Source organism: Oenanthe melanoleuca, chromosome 1A (genome assembly GCF_029582105.1).
Source record: "Oenanthe melanoleuca isolate GR-GAL-2019-014 chromosome 1A, OMel1.0, whole genome shotgun sequence".
NCBI classification, from domain to species: domain Eukaryota; kingdom Metazoa; phylum Chordata; class Aves; order Passeriformes; family Muscicapidae; genus Oenanthe; species Oenanthe melanoleuca.
Window position 1 is genome coordinate 58,325,767 of NC_079334.1, and position 24,740 is coordinate 58,350,506.

Consider the following 24,740-nt stretch of genomic DNA (forward strand, 5'->3'; position numbering starts at 1 on the left):
TAAAGTATCTGTACAGATCTGTGCAGAGCAGTAGGGAATTCAGGAATCTCAAATTGCAGTGAGGAGGCTGTTAATCTGTAAAAAATCCGGAGTTGCAAGCCAGCAGCTTCATTTGAAGAAAATTAATCTCTTGTTACTGAAATAAGAAAACAGATAAGACTTTGATCCATTTCCTCCGTATGTAAGGAAATATAATTTTATTTGGCTTGCATCCTGTTGCTTTCATACTGATTTTAGTTATTATATATCTTTTGTATTGAAAAATTCTAAAGATCTTTCAAATAGTCAATTTTTTGGGTGCTATGAAGACAACAGCTTAGCAAATTACCTTTTCAACTGCAAACAGATATAATTTAAAATTGTGTTTATCAAGACTTTCCAAGTCTTCCATTGTTATGATTGTTATTACACTTCAAAAAAGAAATATTGGAGCTGGGGTGTTTCACATGTTAAACACAAGTGAGAAAACCAGTTATAAAGACTAAAGAGCTGTTATAGCAGTAATCTGTAGCTGTTTGAAAAAACATTAAAAAAGAAACAAGTACTGTAGGTCCTCCCTGAAGTGTAAACTCCTTTTTGTGGTTTTTATGGATTCTGTAAAATGTTGGCAGATGAACAGCGTAATAAAAACCATGAGTGTCCTCAATTGTCTGCTCTGCCACACTGCCAAATGTCTAACCCACCACCCCAGAGCAGTCAGCAGAGACATCTGCTGCTTCTGAGGGGAAAAAGGGTGTTTTGGAGTAACTGCTGCCTTGGTCACCAGTTTGATCAAAAATGCTGGGCTGCATATTCCCATTGCTCAGGCATGGGGACACTGGCCCTTGCAAAGGACAAAAGCAGGAGGAGGCAGTTCTTTTCTCCCTGCAGCAAGGCTTGCCATGCTGTCAGCAGCTCCCAGTTATGAGCCAAGTTAGTCCCCAGTGTCTCATTTAGTTCAATTGTTTGGGTGGTAATTGCAGAAGTATTTGGATATGTCACTGATTGTTCTGAAAACCCTGACTATGGAAAATTAAGCTCTTCTAAAATAAATCACACTTTTACATGATGAGATCACCTTTGTCAGTAGATTACTGTGCACATAAGGCTAGTTTTCACCTCCATTTCCAAAGATTAATTGACTTCCAATGAGTTTGAAGAAAAAATTAATAACATTAAAAATTACAGTTAGCTAATTTTGCAGACAAAAACCAGCATAAAGACATCTAAGTGTTATCAAATGTTTTCAATTTACACTTGGCACAATTATTTCCATGCTTGACTTAAGAACTGAGCAGATGCCAAACCAAGGAAGTAAGCACATGGAGAGCAAATAAATTATAAAAAAGATTAAGTAACATTTCCAAAACCTGTTTTTCTCTTTGGAGACCTGAGTAAGGTACTAAGCATCACTATTCTAGGCAGTTAAGAGTATAAAACCAAAACACTGTAACTCAACCTGTGTACAGCACTTAACATTCAGCTTTTTATTTTATAGAGGATGTCTGAAATTATTATAAGTCTAGGTGAGCACATACACTAATTTGTTTAAACAAATGCTTTGATTAATAACCATTTATATCAGCATTTCATAATTATCCTAATTAAAATGGCAATGCACTTGCAATAAGCAGGCTAATAACATGGGAAGCTTATTCTTAATGCATGTTGGATACTGGACTGCTTTGTGCCTGACATTTTTACTGCTACGGTTTTGCCTCATTTCGGATTCCATGGTCTAGAGATTCTTTATGGGTTTCCCTAAGTGCATATAAAACTATAGACAAAAATATGTTGATATAATTTCCATAGTCAGTTTAAAGGCTTCTGCTGAAATAGATGAGCTCTCTAGTCTCTGTGTGTGGGGTGCTGCCATCATCTCAAGGACTGATCCCCACAAAGACTCCCAGTTCACACAGCTCTCTCTCTGTAGGGGACTGGACTTGTGACATGAGACACGACTGTATTTCTGTGTAGTAGTTTGGTTTGGAGCAGGCTTTTGACAGTGTTCCCCCAGACTGTATAATTTAATATATATCACTCTTTTCAACAAACATCAGACCAAATTTCTGATTCTAACCTGTATTTTACACAAGTATACTGCTTGTATTTACCCCCTTTTTGTTAAAGACACTTTATTCTGAAGCAGTTTTGGTGTTTCTCATCTTGTCTGTCCCATTCAGGAATATCTGCCTGGGATATGCTACCAGCAGCCAAAAGTTTAATTAAAGTTAAAACAGGTAGTAAGGAAGACACCCTGAAATTTAGTTTTAATGCTTTGGAATGTGTACTCACCATAGGTATGGTGGAACACTTTAATGTATCTGTGTGATTGGTGAAAAAACAAGTGACAGGGACAACACCCCTCCCTCTAATGCCCATACAGCAGCACAACTGTGGGAGCTGAAACAGAGCCGGCTTCTGAATTTCATGCACCCTGCAATTTCCTCTGCTGACAAATGGGTATGAGATAGCAGCAGCAAACCTCCAAATATTAGTCACACTGCTTTCCAACAAGCAACAATTACATGTAATAGGTACTCTGTCATCTTGCTCCAGCTGAATTTTATAAAGAATTCACTAATAAAAACTTGGCTTATGCTTACAAGCACAATAAGCTATTTCAGAAAGCACAGGAAACAACTTCAGCTTGACCTGAGTTTAGTAGCATATTGTCAGCTATTAAAGTTTGCTGCACATTTATAAATTTATTTGTCAGTTCATTCACCAGTTTTATCTTTGTATCTATTTTAATATTGCTGGGTTGCATTATAATTCAATGCATTTTTAAGACATCTAATCATATCCAATATGAAGATCAGAAATATGAACTGTCTTAATTAACATTGATGTAAGTGCACATATAAAGATATTCAGCTATTTATACAGCTATCCTGCCTCACTAGCCTAGTAAGTCTTGCCAAGCCTGCTGCATGGAGAAAAGTGACGTACTCCTAGCTGACTCTGGCATTTCACAGAGGTTGTGGTCAAGTTCCTTGAACCAAAACCAAGCCCTAGGATTTACTCTAGTTAAAGAACAAAGAAACGCTGATCCTCCATTTCTCAAAGCCCGTAAAAGTGAGAGGTGAAAATGATTGTGACTTATTTGAAGTTTGAGTGAATTTAATATACTGTTGACTTGGGATCAATACTGGCATAGAAGTAGGATGAACTTGATTGCAAAGCCTGTGAAGTTGAGACAATGCCACGAGGTGTGTCAAATTCTCACTCTATAGTCACCACAATCCAGTTTCCATTAGGGACTGGTATATAGGGATACCAATGGCCTCATATGCATATTGTGGCACTTCTAACATTAATTGAGACAAAAATCACTGGTTTGGACTAAGGTGGGTGGGTTATCTTTACTTAACCTGGAAAAGACACATCCATTAAAATGCACAGGTTTTTCCCACCCACTGATACAAATAAAACATTTCTGAGGGGAGCTGAAGATGACCTTCATACTCATAGGCCCACTGTAGTTTACCAGCCTACATACACATGGGTAGATTTGTACCTGGATTTCAGTCTGAGATTGGATGTGAGCTGACTACTGCTGAAATACATGCTGTGAAATGTTCTTCCTTCAAAGCACGTGCCATTTTCCCCATCAGGCCCAGAAATAGTTTGAAGACACTCTCACAGTGGTGGAATGTAAAGCATCTGAGGAAAAAGCAGAGTTGTCTGGATACAGGAAATCTATTCTTTACTGCTGTTGAGATGAACACTGAACTGTATTCAGCCTGGTATACAATTTCACAAGAAACAAAGGAGGAGATAGCACAAGTGCTAGGAGCTTATTCTGAGACTTATCAGTGGCAGCTCAAATGAAAATGCTTGTGGAGCAAAAAAATCTAAACTTAAAACCTTGTTTGCTTGCTGATATATCGTGTACAGAACTTCTCAGTGCAATTTCATCTGGCTGCCATCTGCCAGGTTCGGTGTAATGTGACTGTTCCCGCAGCAACCCGAGGTGCGACTGACCAGAGCAGGAGCCCGGCAATGCTAACACTCCTAGAAACCTCTGTGCATTTCCACGACGCTTCTTGCTGACACCAGAACCTGGGGGAGTTTCAGTCTACTCCCGAACCGCGGCTATGGCAACTTCAGTCGCCAAAGAAACGAGTGGGAGGCTCCTATTTGGGACACTGAGCTCAAATTCCTTCCCCGAGGCACGGCGGTCAATGATCCTCTGGTGACAGACACCCGACTATCCCGGCGGGCTGGCATCGGCAGCCTCTGCCTTCCTCCCATCAGGCACTCCGGAGCTTCCAAGCTTTATCTGACTCCCTCCGAGGATGCGGGAGAGAACTCGGGTTCGGAGCGCACCGAACGAACCAACCCGCCGGCACCGGGGCACGCCGAGGGACAGGTTCATCGCCTCCCGGGGTACATCCACCGGGAACGGCGCTAGTCCAGACCTTCCTTGTTCCCAAACGCCTGGGAACCAGGAAGAGCCCGCGGGGCTGCGAGGATCTCGTCAGCCGCTCCCAGAGCGGACAAGCCCAAAACCTGAAGCGTTAATGAAAGCCCCAGCATGCGCCGGGGTCCAAACCTTCCTTATTTCCAAGCAAACGCCTTTCTCAGGAGCGCCGCCTCTCCCCTGCTCCGGTCCCCGCCGCGCTCCCCTCACGCCGTCCCCGCTGCCACCCCCGTGCACCCTGCGCACTCGGCCGAGCCACCGCCCCCAATCCCCGCAGAGCCCGCCCCCTCTCACCGCCTTGCGATTGGCCGCTCTCGCTGTCTGTCCGGCGCCTCCCCAGCCCATTGGGCGAGGCAGTGGCGCTGCCCGCCCCCGGCGCTATCGGTTGGGGCGAGCCGAGAGTAAATAGACGCCGGAGCCCAAGATGGCGGAGCCGCCCAGCCCCGGTCGTGGCGCGGCGCCTCCCGAGCAGGAGCTGCTCGGCGCCAGGACGGCCCCGGACGCGAAAGGTTCTCGCGGATCCCAGCCAGCCGCCAAGAAGGTGAAGGGAGCCGAGGAGCGGAGCCTGAAGGGCGCTAAGCGCGTCAACGGTGAAGGGGGCGGCGGTGGCGGGAGCTCCAAGCAGTCGCTGCCCGCGGTCGTGCCCAGCTACAGCGGCCCCGGGCCGTGGGGCTTCGCCACGCTGCCCTCGGGCCCCTCAGCGGGCGCGGGGGGCTTTGCGTTCTCTTCCCCGCTGTCCCGGAAGCTGCTGCCGCCCGCGGTGCTGCTGCCGCCGTCCGCCTCCCCCTCCTCGTCCCAGCCGCAGCACCAGCACCGCCACCACCGGCACCGCCTGGCGCTGGCGGCCGAGGCGGGAGGCGGCGGCAGCGCCAAGCCCAAGAGACCCAAGGAAAAGCGGGACAAGGAGAGGAGGAAGCACGGGGCGCTGCCCGTGGTGGCGGCGGCGGGAGATGGCGGCGGGGCCCTGAAGCGGGAGGAGAACGGGGAGGTGAAGCTGCTGTTCCCGAAAGGTGAGCGGCGGGGCAGCTCCGGCAGCGGGGGGCGGGCAGGGAGGGCTGTGAGGGGCAGCGAGCGCAGGGGGCTCGGCGGGGCAGCGCCGGCCGCGGGGGGCTGTGATGGGCAGCGAGCGCAGGGGGCTCGGCGGGGCAGCGCCGGCCGCGGGGGGCGGCTGCGGGCCGGGCCGGGGGCTGCGCGCAGCGCTGCGCTCGGTCACACATTGCTGGCGTTGTGTAAGTTCGCGGGGAAGGCAGCGGCGTCTGAGTCCGCCGTCAATCCTGTCAAAAAAGGGGGTGTGGAATTAGCGATGGCGTCAGCCAGAAGCTGCCAGAGGCCTTAGGTTTTCTTACCTATTAGGGAAATGAGGATGCCGAGTAATTTATTAGAAATGTGCGAACAAAACTGAATCGGGAAAAAACGGAGAACGTGTTGCAAAAAATCAACATAAATTGTGAATCATCTCCTTTCTTAGGCTCTTGATTTTTATAGGCTAAGTCATGGAGTACTAGAGAGCATGCAGTTAAAATTTAGATACTTAGACTTTTGAAATCTCCTGTAGTTACTGCTTCAGGTTTTCTTTATTTCTTGAAGATCACAAGGAATGCTCGAGGTCCTCAGGATAAGGAGAGGACTGCTGGGTTAGTTCATTAGTGGGACTGGACAAAAATGGCCATATGGGGTAGGACAAGATGTCAGGCAAGAGTCTTGCTTGGATTCCAGCTGTGATCAACAGTAAATCTTGGGAACTAAAACACAATACATGAATATATGATGACAGTACAAGAATACATGCTTTTCTTTCTAGTGTCCTTTCCCAGTCTCCAGTGACCTTAAACCAGATGTTGATGCTTTTGTATTTACATTGAAATATGAGGAACTTGAAACGTGCACTCTATTACTTAATTGAATCAAGTTTCCTTTCTTTTCAAGGAAAGATAAACTACAGCTGTTGTGTAAATTTAGGTTAGTTTGATTGTGGCCTATACCTGTAATTACAGGATCAGCCAAGCTTGTAGAGAAATATCAATACACTTTTTTGTCTATTGATTATGTTGTCTGGGGTGCCTTACTTCATCTTCCACTAATTTCTATGAGTATCTTAGTCTATAATTCACTTACTAGGTCTATGATTCACTTACCATTGAGGGGGTTTTTCTGTTTACTTGGATCTTGATTGGTAGTTTTTAACCACCAACAAGTGGGTTTTAAGTATGTGATTTCAGTGCTTTCAAGTGCTCCATTTTAGGGCTTTTTCCCCCCACTTTGTTCCTGTCCAAAAGGTGACTTGGAAAAAGCCTTTAGAAATGATGCTCAGTATCCATTTGATGTTGCAAAGTCATTTTGTCTTCAGGGATAGCTGCTAAGAAACTCACCCAGTGTACTTCTTGCAAAGCTGTATAATTAATAGCTGTATTTTCTCAGGTTGCTGTTGTGTCCTACCAGTGTTGAAGAATCATGTTAGTAAATCTTGGAACCATCTTACAACAGCAAGATGAACTATTCTTTCACATTGGTAAAAGAAATTGACACTGAATAATTGATGTGATTTCCCTTTAGACAGGAGATTCTGCACCTCATATCTGGAAAAGATACTTTTCTCAGAACTTAGATACTCACAGGCACAAATTCTTTATTTTTTTAGTTGCTGAGTGCTCAGAACAGATATTTTTACCTTATATTTATTCACTGAAAACTTATCTACATGCAACAAATTTTCCAAGGCAAATGATCCCTGTTTGGCATCTGAGTCTACAGATTTCTGTTTAGAAGAAGTAGTTTCTAAAGCTAAATTTTGTGGCATAATTTCCTATATAAATGAAGAACTTTATTTTAATTAAACTGTGTATTTTTGCAGAGAAGGCTGTGAGAAAGTGAAGGATACACTGAGTCTTCTGCTGAGAGCTGCCAGCCTTTCAAAAGTGATTCAGTATTTGACTGTAGATTAAAGAACAGGTTTGTGCTGTTAATCCTGTGAATAATTTACTTTGCAGAGAGGAAAGGGAAAAATGCAGTTATGATGCAGGGAGAAAAGAATGGCTGGGGGGCATGCACATAGACTCTTTAAGTACAGAGGAAAGCTAAGAATGATAGTGAGGTGGGTGGGTGGAATAGTCAGGACTTGTGCACTGAGAATACTGAAGCTACAGACTGGAAAAGGATACCAGAGGGACTGTAGTTGCAGCATATAATGAGTGAATGTGGAATGAATTTGAAATACTGACAGGAAAGGAAAGTAGCAGGCGAAAGCAGTATGGAGGTGATTCTGATCTTGTTTGGGGGAAAAATGTATTTAAGTGCTGTAGAAAAGGCCAGGAAGGTTAGAGAAAGGTAGAATAGAAGGAGAATGAAAGTTTTAGGCAACCTATAGATACGACATGGAAAAATTCAGACAATTTGGGGTAGTTATGAAAAATTAAAAGGCTTGCACATGCAGAATATATGGGGGATGGGGAAGTAGGAATAAAATATTCTCCTTTAGGTGTAATGAAGTGAGTTTGTAGAAGCTGTCCTCAGTGCATTCTAAAAATCAACCTCATGCAGACAAGTGCAGCCTCTAGTTCCAGGAGTCTGCAGTCAGACAACCTTTTTGCTTTTGGTGCAGTGGGAAAGGAGCAGCAGTGTGGAATTGATGGTATTGATCGTTCTTCTCTCCTGGCATTCAGAACTGATAAATGTGCCGGTGTTGCACCTGCCAGAAGGATAATTTTGCTGGTGGGGAGACTAGAGGTGTAGAGGCAGAAATACTTAGAGATAAGCAGGTGGAATGGGTGAGTTCCTTGGTTGGTTTGAAACTCTGAAGATGGAAAAAGTCCATCCTCCTGTTTGCAGCCCCCCCAAAAAAATGGAGATGCATTGCAGGAGGGTGCATGGGATGGAGTGGAATTCCCAGTCATTCTTGTACCTATGAATGAAGAGGAGTTGTGTTTCTGGTCAGTGAGCTGTGTGCTCTGCTGCATAGAGCTCTTAGGGTGTGAGGAGAAAAAGCTTTGTGAGAGAGACTGAGGGCCTGCACAGATCTCAGTACTAGAGAAAATGAGGAGCAATGCTAGGGGAATTGGGAGAAGAATGGCAAAATTTGTTTAATGAGATTGTTAGGACTGTGGTATAGAGGAAATAATACAGGGAATCAGGATGTGCAGTGCTGTGTGAATGAATGTGACATCTGGCCTTGAGAGTAGTAGTAATTGCATTTTCCTAATTTTAGTTTAATTACTATAATGGTGATGGGGTATTGACACTGAGGAGGAAACTGTGAGGTTTTTCACCTTACATTCAGAAAAGCTGATTATAGGATGTGTATCCTTCACTTACAGTAGTTTTTATGAGGTAAGGGAGCCTAGTCTGAGACATCCTTATTTCCTAAGTGATAGGAAGATGTTAAGCTTGGTAGTAGCCAGGACGTATGATGTGTCTAAAGCATTGCAAAAATTTTTATATTTTCTTTGTGTCTTTGTTTAAAGACTTCTCTGGTCTTTTAATTAATTGCAAAGAGCTTTTAAGTTGCCGAGTCATAACCAGGCCTTACAGCTTGTGATTCTGTTAAATGAATGGAGTTCAGTGACCCCTTCAGAGATGATCTACCATGCAGAGAACCTGAAAGAGCCTTTTGCCGGATGCATGATTTATTCTGCAGATAACGAGCTTTAGGCTGTTTAAAATAAGCTTAAATTTCACTTGTTGCGTGCATTCTGATTGTGGAACTAAAGTTGTGCAATGTTTTTTGTTTTTAAAACAGTGTCAGTCTGACAGAAGTGATTGCTGTTCGTGCTATGACTCTGCTGATTCAGTTAGTCATTTAACTGATGCTCTGCTCTAGCAGTTCATAGTTGAAATTGTTTTCATAACAGTGCAAAACTCTGCTTAGCTCCCCACTTCATTAGATAACACCTGTCCAAATCTTCGGTTTTGGTACCTATACTTGCTGTAAGGTATAAGTTGCATGATCCATCTTTTCCGCTTTTCTTGCTGTTTTTGTGTCAAATTTCTCTTTCCCTTCCCTTTTTTATCTTCAGTGATCCATTTGCTGATAAGATTGCCTCAGTGTGCAGGCAGTTGCAAAATGAGATTGACATCTTTTGACTTGCAGATGGGGATTTCCCATATGAGCAGGAAAGCTGAATATGGTGCTGTAGCTCTTGTTTTTAATATCAGTCGATTTTTTTAAACTCTCCCTCCTTTGTCTCTCCCCCACACTTTACCCTCTTCTTTCTCCTGCTGTTTTTGAAGAATAGGTAGGATTAGATTTCAGATGAGCATTTAACAATGATTCTTTTGGCAACTGTTACCTTGTATTGAGTGCCCCTCTGGATTTTAGCTTTCAAGAAGTTACACTTTTCAGTTTTAATAATTTTAGTCTGCATTCAATGGGATGCTCATTTTGTTGTCTCTTTTACCAAAGTAGGTTGAAGAAAGATTTGGATCTCTTTTCCCCCTTCTTTAGAACTGGGAGCATGCATGCTTGTTGGGTTGTCTTTTATTTTTTTCTTTTGCTAAACATTTCCTCCTTCCGTTAACTTCTATTTCCCTTTTTTCTTTTTCCTTGTACTATGTGGCTTGACTCACTTCCCCCTCCTCTCTGTTGAATTTTTTAAATATAGTAGTCATTTTCATGCTTATAAAGCTTCTTGACCACTTTTGTCTGAATTCTTCTATTTATTTCTATTTAGATACACTACTGTAAGCAGCAATGTCTAGGAAAAGTTTAGGGTTTCAAGTATGATATTCAGGAGGAAGAGTGACTTCTCAAATTTCTGTTGCTGTTTGAATTTTTAAATGCAGTTCAGTTTTCAGAGCTTGTAGTGGCATTAATGTAAGCATGCAATAGTGGGATAAATTTGAATCAGTGCATATTTTTCTTGAGGGACCCTGGCCTCTTTTTGATATCCTGAAGCTTGCTAGGCAGAGCAAAATCTTCCTAAGCTTGAGAACCATGTCTTTCCTATACCCTAGAATCTAGGTTTGTGTGTAGTTTACGCAGCAGAAGCCTACTCTGATTGTAGAATACCAATTAATTTTTCTTAGTTGACACAAGATCAGGAGGCATTTGATCTGAAACCTCTTGAAGAGGTCTTGTTTGCAACTGTCACATTCTCTGTTACTGATTTCTGATGCAATTCTCTAGTGCTTGAGCTTAAACTTGGCTCATTCAGTTCTGCATGTAGGACTCCCTAGAAGTGCAAAGCTTAAAGGAACTGGAAACTGTAAAGATCATATTTCCATTTTTTGGAAGTGTTTTGATTCTGAAAGGGATCTGTCTTCCTCTCCATTCGTTGAAGAGCTTGGGGAAATGTTCTTGCCTGATAAGGGGATTTCTTTAGTCATATCTTGGATTTTAAACTTATAGCTGACAACTCGTTCAGTAATTTATTCCTGCTTGCTGGGATGTGAAACCTCTCCCTTTTTCGATGATTTTTTTTGTATCTTGGAAATACTGTATGGGTTTTTCCATGTTCATTGTGTTGGAAAACCTGCTCTGCAGTGTACATTGTAAGATTTAATAAGTGCAGGTGTCAAAGCTGTTAACATGGTGATGTTAAATGTACTTCATGTACCTGCATAACCAGTTAAACATGGCTTCTTGAGGTTTTATTTTTATGGGTGTTTGTTCGAAGTGGGGGGTGTGCTGGTGGAAGAGATGGTAACTGATGTTTTTGTACACCCCTCCTTATTCCCCCTTCCTTTCAGTCACACTGCTGGTGCTGTTATCTATATTGATGGTGTCCCTTAGCAGTAGTCTGTAAATATTTTGCCTCATGTGCAGTGACAGCCCTTAAATCAAACTGAGGAGAGAGAGGCAGAATACTTTGAACATAATCTATGACTGACTACTAATATGAGTTACCATCTGGAAAATGATGCAAAGCAGCTGCAACTTTTGGCATCTGACAGGGTTGTACAGCTCTCTTCTTTCAGTGCTGAAATGGACTTCTTGTTTGAGCTCCTGCGTGGTTTTCAAGGTGCAAATTTCCCAAGTGACAGCCACCACGTTGCACATAGTTGATTCACTAAAGAGCACTTCCCACTCATTATCTTGGTTTATCTTTTTGTCTGTAGAAAGCTTGCAGCAGAGGCAAAGATCTGATTAGATGTCTGAAATCAGTATGGTCTGATCTGTGAATTTGTGTTGTTTGTTGTATTTACTGCTTAAGAAATCATGGCTGTCATTATAAGACGGTATCTCCTGAGTTGGGAAAGAACTTTTATTGTAGTCTTTAGTTGTAAATGTCTATTTAAAGTATAAATACAGTGTGTATCAATTTATTTATTTACTTAACCTAACATCCATAAAAAATAGCTTTGGAATTTGAGGAGGAAGTATGCATATGATTCTTAATTAGTTCAGTTCATTGTGTAGAATTGTTGTCAAGTGAAAATATTTTTCAGATGGCCTTGACAAAGGTGAGATAGCACACACCATAATAAGATTCTTCCTGTAGTACTTCTGTATGTAGCACTTCTTTTATTTTAATGAACTGCTGTTGCAGCATTTATTTTGTGTGTGGGTGTACTGTTTCTTTGACATGCAAAGCAAAGAATATGGAGTTCCTGGTGACACTCTACTGTGAACTTAAATGAGACATGTCGAAATCTTTTAATTCCTTGGATGTTGCATTTTCTCTAAACAGGGATACTTATTCCCAGAAAGCTCTTTATTTTGAAAAGTATACACTGGTTTATTTAGTAGACTTGGATTGGGTTTGCATGGCAAAGCTTTAGTAGCAAGGGAGATACAGGGGTGGCTTCTGTGAGAAGCTGCCAGTGACAGTGGTAGCATTTCTGGGATTATATATTTTAAGAGGGGGAAATAGCTACTGCACAGGACTAACTGCAGCTGGAGAGATGAATGAGAATATCTGAGAAAAGCAGCCCTGCAGGCACCCAGGTCAGTGCAGCAGGAGGGGCAGGAGGTGCTCCAGGTGCTGGAGCAGATTCCCCTGCAGCCCCTGGGGCAGCCCATGGTGAGGCAGCTGTGCCCCTGCAGCCAGGGAGGTCCATGGGGAGCAGAGATTGCAGATTGCCTTGCAACCCCTGGTGGAATCCACCCTGGGGCAGGTGGATGTCCAAGGGAGGCTGTGACCCTGTGGGAAGCCTTTGCTGGAGAAGGCTCCTGGCAGGACCTGTGGCCCTGTGAGAAGCCCGTGGTGGAGCAGGTTTGCTGGCAAGACCTGTGACCCGTGTGGCACCACGATGGAACAGGCTGTGCCTGAGGGACCACACCACGTGGAAAAGGACCACACTGCAGCAGTTTGTGAAGAGCTGCAGCCCATTGGCAGGACTCAAATTGGAGAAATTTGTGAAGCCCTGTCTCCTGTGGGAGGGACCTCACTCTGGAGCAGGAGAAGAGTGAGAGGAGTCCCTCCTCTCTTGAGGAAAGAGGAGTGACAGAAGTGACATATGATGAGCTGGCAACAATCCCCATCCCCCTGTGTCACTCAGGAGAAGGAAGTAGAGAAAATTCGGAGTGAAGTTAAGCCTGGGAAGAAGGGAGGGGCAGAGGGAAGATGTTTTTAGCATTTAGTTTTTATTCCTCATTGCCTTACTCTACTTTTAATTGGTAATCAATTAATTTTTTTCCCAAGCTGAGTCTGTTTTGCCCATGACAGTAACTGATGCTACATATGATCTCTTTGTCCTTACCTCAACCCATGAGCCTTTTGTTGTATTTTCTCTCCCCTGTCCAGCTGAGGAGGGGAGTCCTTAAGTGGCTTTGGTGGACACCTAATGTCCAGCCAGGGTCAACTTTCTACAAGAGTAAGAAATCACTTTATAGTAATAGAGATTTTTTTTTTTTTTGCCCTCAGTCAGTAGAGCTTCAAAACAAAGGACTGAACCTCTCTCTTACTGAACTTCCATAGCTGATTCCTACTGTACTTGCATTTATATATTTTTTTAACCCAGGTAGGGAGTATTTTCAAACTCTGTTCAGTTTGTGACCAGTTATTTCCTGAGCAGTGTATTTCTTTGTCAAAATCATATAAAATAAAAGTATGTGTTTTAATAAGTGGGACAAGCTTAATGAAAAGATAGATTTTTTTTTTTTTTTTTTTTTTTTTGGCATGTGATACAAATTCTTTCAAATGGTTGGCTTTTATTTTTAGTATCAGTGGAGGTGTGTAAAGGTCTAGGAAGGCTGTGTATTTGGGCTACGTTATATCCGTGGAGGTTCATTTCATCCTCAGCAGCTCAAGAAGCTTTTTTTATTTTTCTTTTTGTTCATTAGGAGTAGACTTGGTGGAAGCTTACTGCAGAATATTCTGTGGATGTGGAAAGCTTATCATAAACATCTTTCCACCTTTTGCTGTTTTGTGATCCTGTTGTTCTATAAATGAAATGGAGATAGTAGTAGCTTCTACTGGTAAACTTTAGAAGAACTGTACAAGAGCATTCCAGGTTTTTATAACTTCAACAGAAGAAGATTTTCTTGTTTTCCCTTGCCAGTGTCACTCACTGCTTGTTTATTCTATGGTACGTAGGTTGTAAATTGCTTAATGCTGGGGGTATTGGTTTTACAGCAGGAATTTTGTGAAGAATGTTCATGTTTCTGGATGTCCCTGAGGAGAATAATCTGCAGAATCTTGTTTGAGAGTTGTGTTTGAATTCTGAAAGCCAGACTAGAAAATACTTACTAGTACTCATAAACTGAAGACATTCACAAACTGAGAATTAAGTTCAAGTGTTAATCCATGGAATAACTGTCATTTTGACACAGGTTTTGTTTTTTTTTTTAGATAATGTGGAAAGATGTTTTTTTAAATTTTAGTGTTTATGCCTTTTTAAAAAGTGAACTACTGGCTATTGTTGAGCTATTCTGTGAGCTTTGAGGATGGAAACCAGAAAATCTGTACATTCCAATTGAGCTTCTCAGCTGTTTTTTACTTGCCTCAGACTATACACTGTTTTGTTACAATTTGTGATTTCTAGAAGAGAAAGTTTACTCCAAACTTCCCTCGGCTGCATTTACATAGTATTTGCAATCACTTAAGGTATGATTTACTTGTGGCTGTTGCTGGGGGATGTTACAGAACACATTGATTGTTTCTTTTGTTGGGAAGGTTTCACCATTGACTCTAATTGCTTTGTAGATGTGGAAATAACTAGAAGCTCTTTAAAAGGTTCTCTTTCTTTATGCATTGCTTCTGACAAAACTGGAAGATTCATTGGCCTGTGATGCTTTTCATGAGCTGGCAGTAAAGGATTCTTTCAGTCTTTTGTCCTCTTTCAGCAAGACTCAACATTTGTATATGCTCTTCAATCTTGCTTTGATTTGTAAGTGATAGCAGAAGTCAAGTGTGCCTCTTAACCATACAAAAATGTTGAGATAAAATCTAGGTCTTCCCATGATAATTGTAATTCTGGCTGAGTTGATCATTCAGCCAAGGTTATAAATCAAGCCTAGTGTTACTGCTTACTAGCTGAGTGTCTGCTTTCAGAGTGTTACATTAATTCCTGTTGGTACAATTTACCCAATTTCATACTCAAGTTGCAGGGGATTTACAAATTAGAGATTCCTTTTTGGGGAGAAACAGGTTGAAGAGGAAGATTTATGTCTGTTTAACCTATTCCTAGAAAGGTTTGTGTGGCTTAGTTGGTTTCCATGGTCTCCTAAAAGAATAAATCTGCTTTGTCATCCCTCCCTTCCCACAGAGGTGTTAGGAGGAGGCTGTTCTTGAATGTGACTGTTTCAGTCACTTAGAGCTAAGACATCCTGTAAGTGCAGCTACCTTATTATATTTGTGCCAGTATGGTTTCTGTTCTCTCCCAACTGCTTATCATGATCTGTGGAGAGGCAACAGACATATCTCAATTGCCATCTATTTTGGTTTTTATTTGATTTAAGATTCTCTGTAAAATACATTCTTTGTTTCACCCTAAGAATTGTGAGGGTTTAAGTTTTGTATGCTTATTAAAACACTCCTCAGAGGAAAGATGAATGCTGTGGAATCACTGTTAGAGCATTCATTTACGTGGATTACTGTCAGCTCTTTGCAGCTTTATCAACATGCTTCCTGAGTAGTTTGGTTAGGGGTCTCTCTACATTGCCTTCTAGAACTGAGAGCTTCCTTTGGTTGTTTCTGAAATATTTTTGATTTTTTAGTAATAAACATATTCGCTGCTTCTATTTTATGTGAATGCTTAAGGAAGAGTAATTGGATTTCTTTGCTTCCACTTGGCAGTTATAATGCAAGTACCATGAATAAAACATCAGGGCTGTCTCTCAGCTATATTACTGAAGCATAATATTATGTAGAAGCTTGAAATCAGATTTCCTTTTTCCTTGTGGAGGTTAAAAAACCCAGTGAACTCTCCGAGCAAGTACTGGCTTTAGGCCAGGAAATAAGGCATGAAGTGCTGGCTGCAGTGCATATAAGCCTAGTAAAATCTGACTTCTTTAATGCTTGGCCTCATAAGTGAATCTCAACTTGGCTTGCAAAGATGACTGCTTGAAATTATGAATTTCTCTAGGTCTAATATTTTACATGCAGAAAGCATGCCTAAAGGCTCTGCTCTTCTGTGTCAGGGATTTAAAAACCTGGAGTGACTTGACAAGAAAGTAAATTAATAAGACTGCTCAGGTAAGCTGTTGCTGATCGTAGGTAAGCAGGGAATCACCAGTGAATTAAAATTATATTCACCAGTGTGAATACAGCACATCTCATGTTTCTTATTAATTATATCTGACTGCTATTAATACATTAGCCTGTGACTGTAATGTAAAAGATTTTTTCAGTTGACAGATAATCTGTCTTTCCTAGGTATTTGCAAAAGACTTTAAGTTCAGAGTATGTATAGATAGTTGAGTTTTCAGTATAGATGTGCACCCAAGAAAATGCAAACTGAACTCTTTTTTTTTCCCCAGTTCTTATGTAATGTATGCAATTCCAATTTCAACAAGTGAGCTGACTGCAGATGCAGAATAATAGCATAAGTTATAGGAGTAAGCAAAAATTACTATACAGTTAACTTCTGGGTTGTTGCATACAGCCACAACACCACAAACAAAACTTTTCTGAGTTAAAGAAGCTTATGTTGGATTACGCAACAGAAAAATATTAGCTTTTCATATTGTAAGTACTGGGATTTCCTTGTAACTCCTCCTCTATATCCTCTTAATAGAGCTTGCATAAGAGTAATAGGAAACATGTATGTGACAATTAGTTTTCTGTTCTTGCTTAATTGTGAAATATTTGCGTTTCAGGTCAAATCAAAGACAAAGTTAAAGAAAGGGAAAAGAAGCAAAAGGAAAAGAAGAAGCACAAAATAATGAATGAAATCAAGAAAGAAAATGGAGAGATCAAATTACTGCAGAAAGGTGAGTTAAAACTACGTAGTGGTTATTCATTCTAGTACTAGAAGTACTTTGTGATTGGATACTGTGTTTTAATACTATGTTTTTCATTTGATTTATGCCATTTTTCTTGGTTAGTTGATACAAGAGTTGCAAATGTAACTTGATATTGGTGTTAATTTTTTTGTCAACTGTGCTAGGTACTGGAAATTAAAGATAAAACTATCATCACAGTGTTGAGTATGTAGTAGTGGTAATAGGAAAGACCAGTACTTCAAGGAACAATAGTAATGATTCTTCAATAATTGCTGACAAGATGTAGGTTATCATTTTATATATTGTGGAGAAGAACGATGAATGCATGTTACATTTTCTCTCTTAACATTAATTGTACAAGACTGAGTAATTAAGGAGCTGTAATTCAGGAGCTTTGTCAAATACTAAGAAGTTGTATGCAACATGCAGTCTTAATTTTGGCTGATTTCTTCAGCTTTCTTTTCTGTAATGAAAGGTAGTTAAGGTTACATTCTCATGTGGCTTGTGCACCCCCTGAATCTTTGAACTGTACAGTAGTTGAGGTTGGAAGGGATCTATTCCAACTGTTACCAGTATGATCGGCAAGAGCAGGTGGCCCAGGATTATCAGACTCCTGATCTCCAAGGTGGAGGCAACAGTCTCTCTGGACAGCTACATTCAGATTATATACACAGAAGATCTTTTTCGTAATTATCGTGGTAAGAGACTGAAACAGGTTCCCAGAGAGGTGATGAATATCCCATCCCTGGCAGCATTCAAGGTCAGGTCAAGGACTGGGCTCTGAGCAACCAGATCTAATTGTGAAGATGTTCCTGCTTATTGCAGAGGGTTAGACTAGATGGTCTTTAAAGGTCCATTCCAACACAAACTATGTGCCATTGTCTGGTCTGTGAAGAAAGGCAGAGACTGCTGGGACTGATAGGCCTGGAAAAGAGGAGGCTCAAGGGGTGTCTCATCAGTGTGTCTGAAAACCTGATGAAAGGGAATGAAGGTCATCAACCTGTGCTTCATGGGTTTATTCCTTCCAGGTGCAGGGTTTTGCCCACCCCTCTGACTTCATGAGTCCCCCCAAGGTAGCCCATTTCTACAGCCTCTGGAGGTCCCTCTCACTGGCAGTGCAACTCTGTGGTGTATCAACTCCTTCTTCCAGTTTTGGATCAGCTGCAGCTTGCTGAAGGTGTGCTCTGTCCCATGATTCCATTAATGGAGAGGCTGAACAATACTGACACAAGATATGAAGGTCTGAATTACTCCAGCAGTGACTGTTTCCAGCTGGAATTTGTGCTGCTGCTCACAACCTTTTGAGCACAGCAGTTAAGCCAGTATTTGAACCACCTTACTCTTCACTTAGATCATGCTGTGTCAGATTTTCTGTGAGGGTGTTGCTTATTTGAGTAGACCAAATGTTTTTCTTAATCTGTTATTTTCAGACTCTGCTTTTGAAGTTAGGAACAAATTCCTGGTATGTCTTTGTGTTACCTTGTGTACTGTAGGATTTAATTTACAAACCAGAAAATGAAATCATCAAATCAAATCTTAATTTTCAGAATGCTCATATGAGGTCAAAGGCATAGAACCCTGTAATTGCTACGTTACATATTACACTCTACACACATGTAACTATATTAAAAGCAATGACAGCTTAAAACCTGTGTTGATCAGATCTCAAAGTATTGCCTTGAACTTGAGGATTGTGTAAGCTGGTGACTTCCTGTGAAAAGGGCAGGTGTGACTAGTCTTTGCTGGGCATGGAAGGAAATTGGTGGTTGTACTGGGCAACATTAAACTGTCATAACAGCGGATTCTTTAGGCTTGGTTTGAATAGCAGCCCTTTTTCACACTGGGTCCTGTTTCTGTTGCCATTCAGCAGATGAGGTGCAATCTGCAAAGACAGCAAGTTGTCTCACACTGATCTAATAGATGATATCTAATGGGGCTGTTGAGCCTAAAATTGTGCATTGTTTTCGGGTTAATGTAAAAGTACATATAACCAGGGACTCTGTTAGAACACCTCTGCTGAGAAGCAGGATTGCTTGTTTTCACAGCAAAGAGTGGTACAAGTGCATTAGATGCTTTACCCCTATTTCATTTGACTTTATCTCTCAAGTGTATTTTAGATTTTCTTTAAGGTGTTGGCTGTTAAGTGTATTTTAGGAGCTTTATTTGGTTTGCCAGTATCCTGAAAAATTGGCTCCTATTTCAGGGAAAGAAGGGAGTGAGTCAGGAAAGCAGACAGTTATTTAGAGCAGACAGATGATCTCCACAAGGTTGTATCCTGTTCAGAATGGCAGCTTGGTGTCTCCTGTGAGCCTCCAAAATCTGACTGGATGTGTTTGTATATGGTGTGAGGTTTGCATAACATTTCCTGAACTGTCCTGCTGATCTAACTTTATATCCTGGGCAAGAGAGGGGAGGGGCAGAAGTGCTTTATGGTGCAGCTTCTTGCATATATCAGTGGTCAGTGTCGCTGAGACCTTTTCAAACATTAACTCTTTATCTAAGAGTATCTTCTGTTGTTTTGAGCTCAGGATTTACTGTGTGGGCTTTGGAACAAAGTTTTGGGATCAGTCTTTTTTTCCATTTCTTTGGGCTTTTGCTTTTGTGTTGTTTTTTCTGTCTGGGCTTTTGCTTTTGTGGCTATATTTTTATTTTGTGTGTGTGTGTCTTTAGAGACCAACAGTACATTGCCTAAAGACCAGCTTATTTCTTTCTTCTAGGTATTACATCTATAACTTGTAAAATACTGCTCTGACCATCTGTTTGCGACTGATTTTGGTTGGGGGGGGTGGAGGTAACAGCCTGCGTGACTTAAGACAGACAGAACTGGCTGTCCAAGGTCAAAGGTGATGAGTTACAGAAGAGGTCAGAACTGAGGGACTGATGCCTTTTGAGGGAGAGCTGGTGCATAAGCCTAATTTTGGTGCTCTAGGTTGAATGTGGAAGTTTATTTATACTTGGAGGCTCTGGGTTGTGAGCTGTTCATCTGCCTAGACTTGGGTTGGTGTTCTGTTGAAAGCAGTGATAAACTTGCCCGTATTGGAGAAGGGTGATTCTTAAAAAGGGCTTTTCTGCTGTGCTTGAGACTGCTAAAGGAAATGAGGCTCTTTCAGAGAGCCTGATGGCTTTTCTTATGAACCTAGAACTAAAAGGTCTTTTTGTCATCCTTTTGCACCTAAAAGATGTATTCTTTGTAGATAAGGCTATAGAATTGCCTCTATTTCTGTCTGCTGTGTGGAAGGAAGAGCTCAGTTCTCAGACAAAAGCTGCTTGGCATGTGCATATTGTTAAAAAATAAGAAACTCTTAAGTGATTTAAACTTATTTTTAAGAAAAATCTGCATTGTAAATAGTTACCATCTAGAAATGGAAATATTTGCACCAATGTGATATGACCAAGTTACTGGAGGTCCTGCAAAAAGGAAGATGATTAATTGACTTATTTGTAAACAGTCCCATTTCTGTTTTACATTTTAGAAAAAACAGTCAGTCTTGTTTTTCTGATTATTTATATCTGAGCAACTGCTAAAATTGCAGTAGAAGAAATTCTTAGTATGTGTTTCTGCAAGATTAAATGCCTTGTTTTATTGATGCCAAAATTCAGGAAAGTGAAAATGAATATTTTATTTGCTAGTATTATCATACTTAAATACAAATTGTTTTCTAAAGCTTTTAAAAAATTTTCTGGCCAAAATTACATTTAATTGCACAGTCTTATGAACCTTTTAAATTTTTATAGATGGGTATTTTACATGAGTAATTAAAAAAATCAGTATATTGAACATGAGGTACAAGTCTTTTTGTGCATCTTTAGGTAAAATGTTCAAATGTTTGTATGCAATGCACTTTAGATGAGGGAATGAGTAAGACTGCAGGGTACAGAATCTACCACACTGATTTGTCTGATACTGACTTTGCTTCACAGTCCTTATGCACCAAGTTACCAACTTCTTCCTATAAAATATATGAGTAGAGGATAAAGCATGGATGTCAAATGGGATGGGGCAAGTGGCAGCTGGAGGGAGAGCTGTGCTGGAAACCTTTCTGGTGGAGCTGGGGATCTGGAGCTTGAAGCAAAGACTTCTGATACATCAAAATGAAACTGTTACATTTTGGTGACTGGGCTCTCCTAAAGTAAGAAAGTGAGAACTGATTTTAATTACTGGCTGCTGTTAAAAATGTTTGTGCTTTCCTGCTATTAGCTGTCATCTAGAAAGCTGTGGGAAATGAAGTGTTTAGTGTTACTAATTTTTGGCGTTTATTTTGAAATGTCTGAAGTCTGTCCCCCTCTAATAATCTTGTCTGTGATCTCAAAGCTGAGAAACAACTGCTCTGGTTGAAACAACTGAATAAAGTATTAGACTTCATGGTCTCTGCTTATTTAAAATTTCAGATCAAATGAACAATCAAAACAAATGGACAAAACACAACATAAAATAAATTTCAGCTTATGTCTGACTTCTTGCAAAAACTAAGGTGTCTGTAATTAATCAGAGATCTGTCAGCAGCAGTTTCAATTACAAGTATGTAATTGTCATCTTGTAATATCAGAGCATTCGCTTATTTGCATAAAATGTGAACAGTTTTTAGTATCAGTCCTTAGTAGTAAGTCCCATGTCACCAACAGTGACAGGGATGTTACAGCACCACAAAAAACAAGGTGTGCTGAGTTACCTTGAAAGATCTGCCATTCCTGTAGATGTTTGCATGTGAGAATTATTTTTCTATTTAAGATACATAAGGCTTGGTGCCTAGAAGGTGGCTAAAAGTTACTTAGCATTAGTTACTTAGCATGAAGAGAATGAGCATAACTTCCATTCTTCTGATTTCTTTCTTGATACAGTGCAAATATTGGAACTCTATCCTTATGCAGATACTGCTAAGCCAAATAAGAGCAGAAGCTGTTCTTAGGTGTTTTTATAGTCCAGTAAAATGTGAGCTCAGTGTACTTTTTAACAATAGATCAAAGGGGAAAGTTCCTGTAAATACGGATGCTGAGGGTTTTTCTATCCACCCCCTGTCCCTGTTATTTATCATTCTTGGGATCCTAGGGCAGTGAGCCACATAAAATGTTTTCAGTACAACTGAAATTTGTTAACTTCTGTCTCGTGTTTCCAAACCATGTAGTGAGAAAAGCTTTTTGTTTATAGGTTCACTACTATAGTGTCTAACTGGATCTCAGGACACAGAGGCAAAGATACCATGCACTTCAAAATGTGTGAAATCAGATTCCAAGAGTCATATGTTTGTATGTACTGTATTGTGTGTGCTGGTGAAGACTCTGAAATATCCATCTTGAAAGTTTTGGGTTGACAGTGTATGTCTCAGCAGTAAGAGGTGAATCCAGTTAGCTTGCATCAAATACTGCACCGCTGTTCCCAAATCTGACTTGAAACAAAGTGGTTTGGATATCTCGGTCTTGTGTTTGGATCTTTATTTAAACTTTTGGATTGCTTATTTGTTTTCACCAAATTCTGTATGTCTGCTCTGGAGCAACTTGATTATTGCCCTAGAGAGATGTGGAAAGCTGCTCTTCTTTTTTGATGTCCATTAGTGAAGTGTCAAAGCAGTGTTACTGGTTTTGGAAGAAGCAGTGCACTTTACTTTAAAGTACTTTGATATATGCAGCAGAGGAGTGACTCAATTGTTTCTGCTCCTTTCTACAGCTAATGCAAAAAAAGAAAAAGGAGAAAGTATTTATTGGGCATTGCTGATAGCAGTTCCAGTATTCCAGCAAGCTAACTCCTTTTGCTCTTAAGTATTTACAGCTTCTGAGCAGCTTTAAACATCTACTAGAGTGTGGATCTTTGAAATTCATCAGAGTAAAAGCCTTAGGCTAGAAATGTGCTTCCTTCTCTATGTCACATTCTATTCAAGCTTTTCTGAGAAATTCTATTTACTTCTAGAAATCAGTTTCTCAATTTGTATTGGTATTCTTCAGGAGAACTGTCTGTACACTACAATAGTTGAACATTAATATTCCAAAATTGGATGTATGCAGGTGTCAAAGCAGTATGGTGAGCAAGCACCACCCACACTCATTGTAAGAGGATAGATGGAGGGAACTGTAGTCTGATCCATATTACAATTAAATGAACTAAAATATTACCTTTTAAAGGTAAACTTTTATAACTTAAAAACTTAGAGAAGTTTTATAGCTTCTTTGTTAAATTTAGAAGTTCAAGTATTCAGGTTATAAAAATTTCTATTAAGGTTTGTTAGGAAATTGATCCTGTCTCATAAATGCACTGTTGGTGAGGTGGTGGGACTTCTTTGAACACCTGAAAATTCAGCTTTGTTCAGTGCTGAGGTGGGTGGAGGTGTGGGGGACAGGGTAGCTAAGCAGACCAGGTAGATTGCTGCACCGAGGAGGAGGGGGGAGTGCTGGTACCCCTTGTGTCCTGTTCCAGTGGTGTGTGTGCTTTAGTTCTGACAGTGCTGTGAACCAGTTCTGAGCCACTGATCTAGCAGCAGTGAATAGTTTTGTGCTGAGCCATTAAGTTACTGTGCCGTTGGTGAGCATTAGTCAGCAGCAGCAATAGTGCAGGACTGTGTGCTGGGAGCAGTGACACAGGAGGGTGGGGGGTTGGATCATCTGGCAGTGAGCTCATACGTTGCTCAGCTGTGTCGTATCCATTTGAAGGCTGAACTAATAATTAAGAATGTTGCATTTTTTCAGTCTTCCCATATAGAGTTTGATTTTAAAATGTTTTTTTTTCTTTGCAGTGTGGTGTGTGAAGTATCTATAAAAATAATTTTCTGTATGTATGTCATTTGCTGCTAGTGGGGAAATGGAGTTTTTACAGAACTTGTGTTGTGTATGCAGTAGCAAAAGTTCGTGTGAATTTTAAAAAGGCTCAGAACAACTAAGCAGTTTTTGAAGTCATGTTACCTAATTCCTGCTTGAAGTGGTTTTAGAGAGCAAAGTTTTACTCTTGCTGGTATGCAACTTTCTTCAAAGTCTTTAATTCTAGTAATGTTCTGGAAAAAAGCCGATTTGGAATCCTTTTTATCTTCTGATTGGTGTTTTAAGGCTTTTCCCCACTTCAGTGGCATCTGTAGCTCAGACCTTGAAGATGGGATTCATGTTTTGCCTCCCTAGGATAGATACTTACCATTTTTCTCTTTCAATTGCAAGTAGCAGTTCAGAGGGTCCTGCTACCTTCCATCATAGATCTTCTGGTTTTTTTTTTTGTTGTACAGCCTTTTGTTTTTTCAGTAATTGTTTCTCTCTTGGTTTCCAAGTGTTTCAGAATTAAAACTGATCTCAGTTCCATCCTTCTTATATATAGAGATCCAAAAAATTCTGTGGAAGGGAGTTGCGCACAAAAGCGAGGGGCTATGGACAAATATTTATTTTGTTCCAAATTGTGTGCATCATTTTTGCAACTTGGTGTGATTGGAGAAAGTGTGCAATGATGAATTGTAATACTTGATATATATGTAGATGGCATATTAAAAACCATCTTGGTGTAATTCCTTCTAAGCTTTTAAGTGCTTCCATAGATGTATACCAAACTAAATAAAAAGTACTTTTACAACTGCTTTTGAAGACAAACCTTTTTGGATATGTTCACGTGAACTTTGCGTAAATTGAAACTGATTTACATTCCATTTATGTTGTTTCTGTCTTAAAGACGACTGCTTTCAAGACCATAGCTATATTCTTTTGAGTGCTGCTCACTGATGATCAGAAAAAATGAACTATTTCAGTTGGAAGGAGACTGCAGTGGTCCTACAGTTCAACTGCCCAACCACTTCAGGGCTGGCCAAGAGTTAAACCATGTCGTTAAGGGCGTTGCCCAAATGCCTCTAAACAGTGCCTCGGGACATTGACCACGTCTCTAAGGAAGCCTGTTTTGTTGTTTAATAGTGGAATTTTTTTGTTTGGTTAGTTTTTAAAAATTTTATTGCACAGCTGCATCCTTGAAATATATTAAGTGATGGATTAAAGAAACTGCCACCACATATTACAGGAGCAGTTGAATGAAATTCATTTAGTAAAACTCAGAAGATCAAA

At 40.7% G+C, this 24,740-nt stretch overlaps 1 protein-coding gene across 2 annotated transcripts in view; it reads left to right on the forward strand.

The window, feature by feature from the left end:
* Positions 1 to 4,760: 4,760 nt before the first annotated feature.
* The window catches only part of RSBN1L (round spermatid basic protein 1 like), a 47,461-nt gene continuing 27,481 nt past the window's right edge, over positions 4,761 to 24,740 (forward strand). For both annotated transcript variants that reach the window (XM_056507444.1, XM_056507451.1), the window contains exons 1-2: positions 4,761 to 5,415; positions 16,599 to 16,712. In XM_056507444.1, the coding sequence (XP_056363419.1) occupies positions 4,830 to 5,415; positions 16,599 to 16,712 (700 nt within the window). In that variant the 5' untranslated portion in view covers positions 4,761 to 4,829. The remainder of the gene's footprint in view (positions 5,416 to 16,598; positions 16,713 to 24,740) is intronic.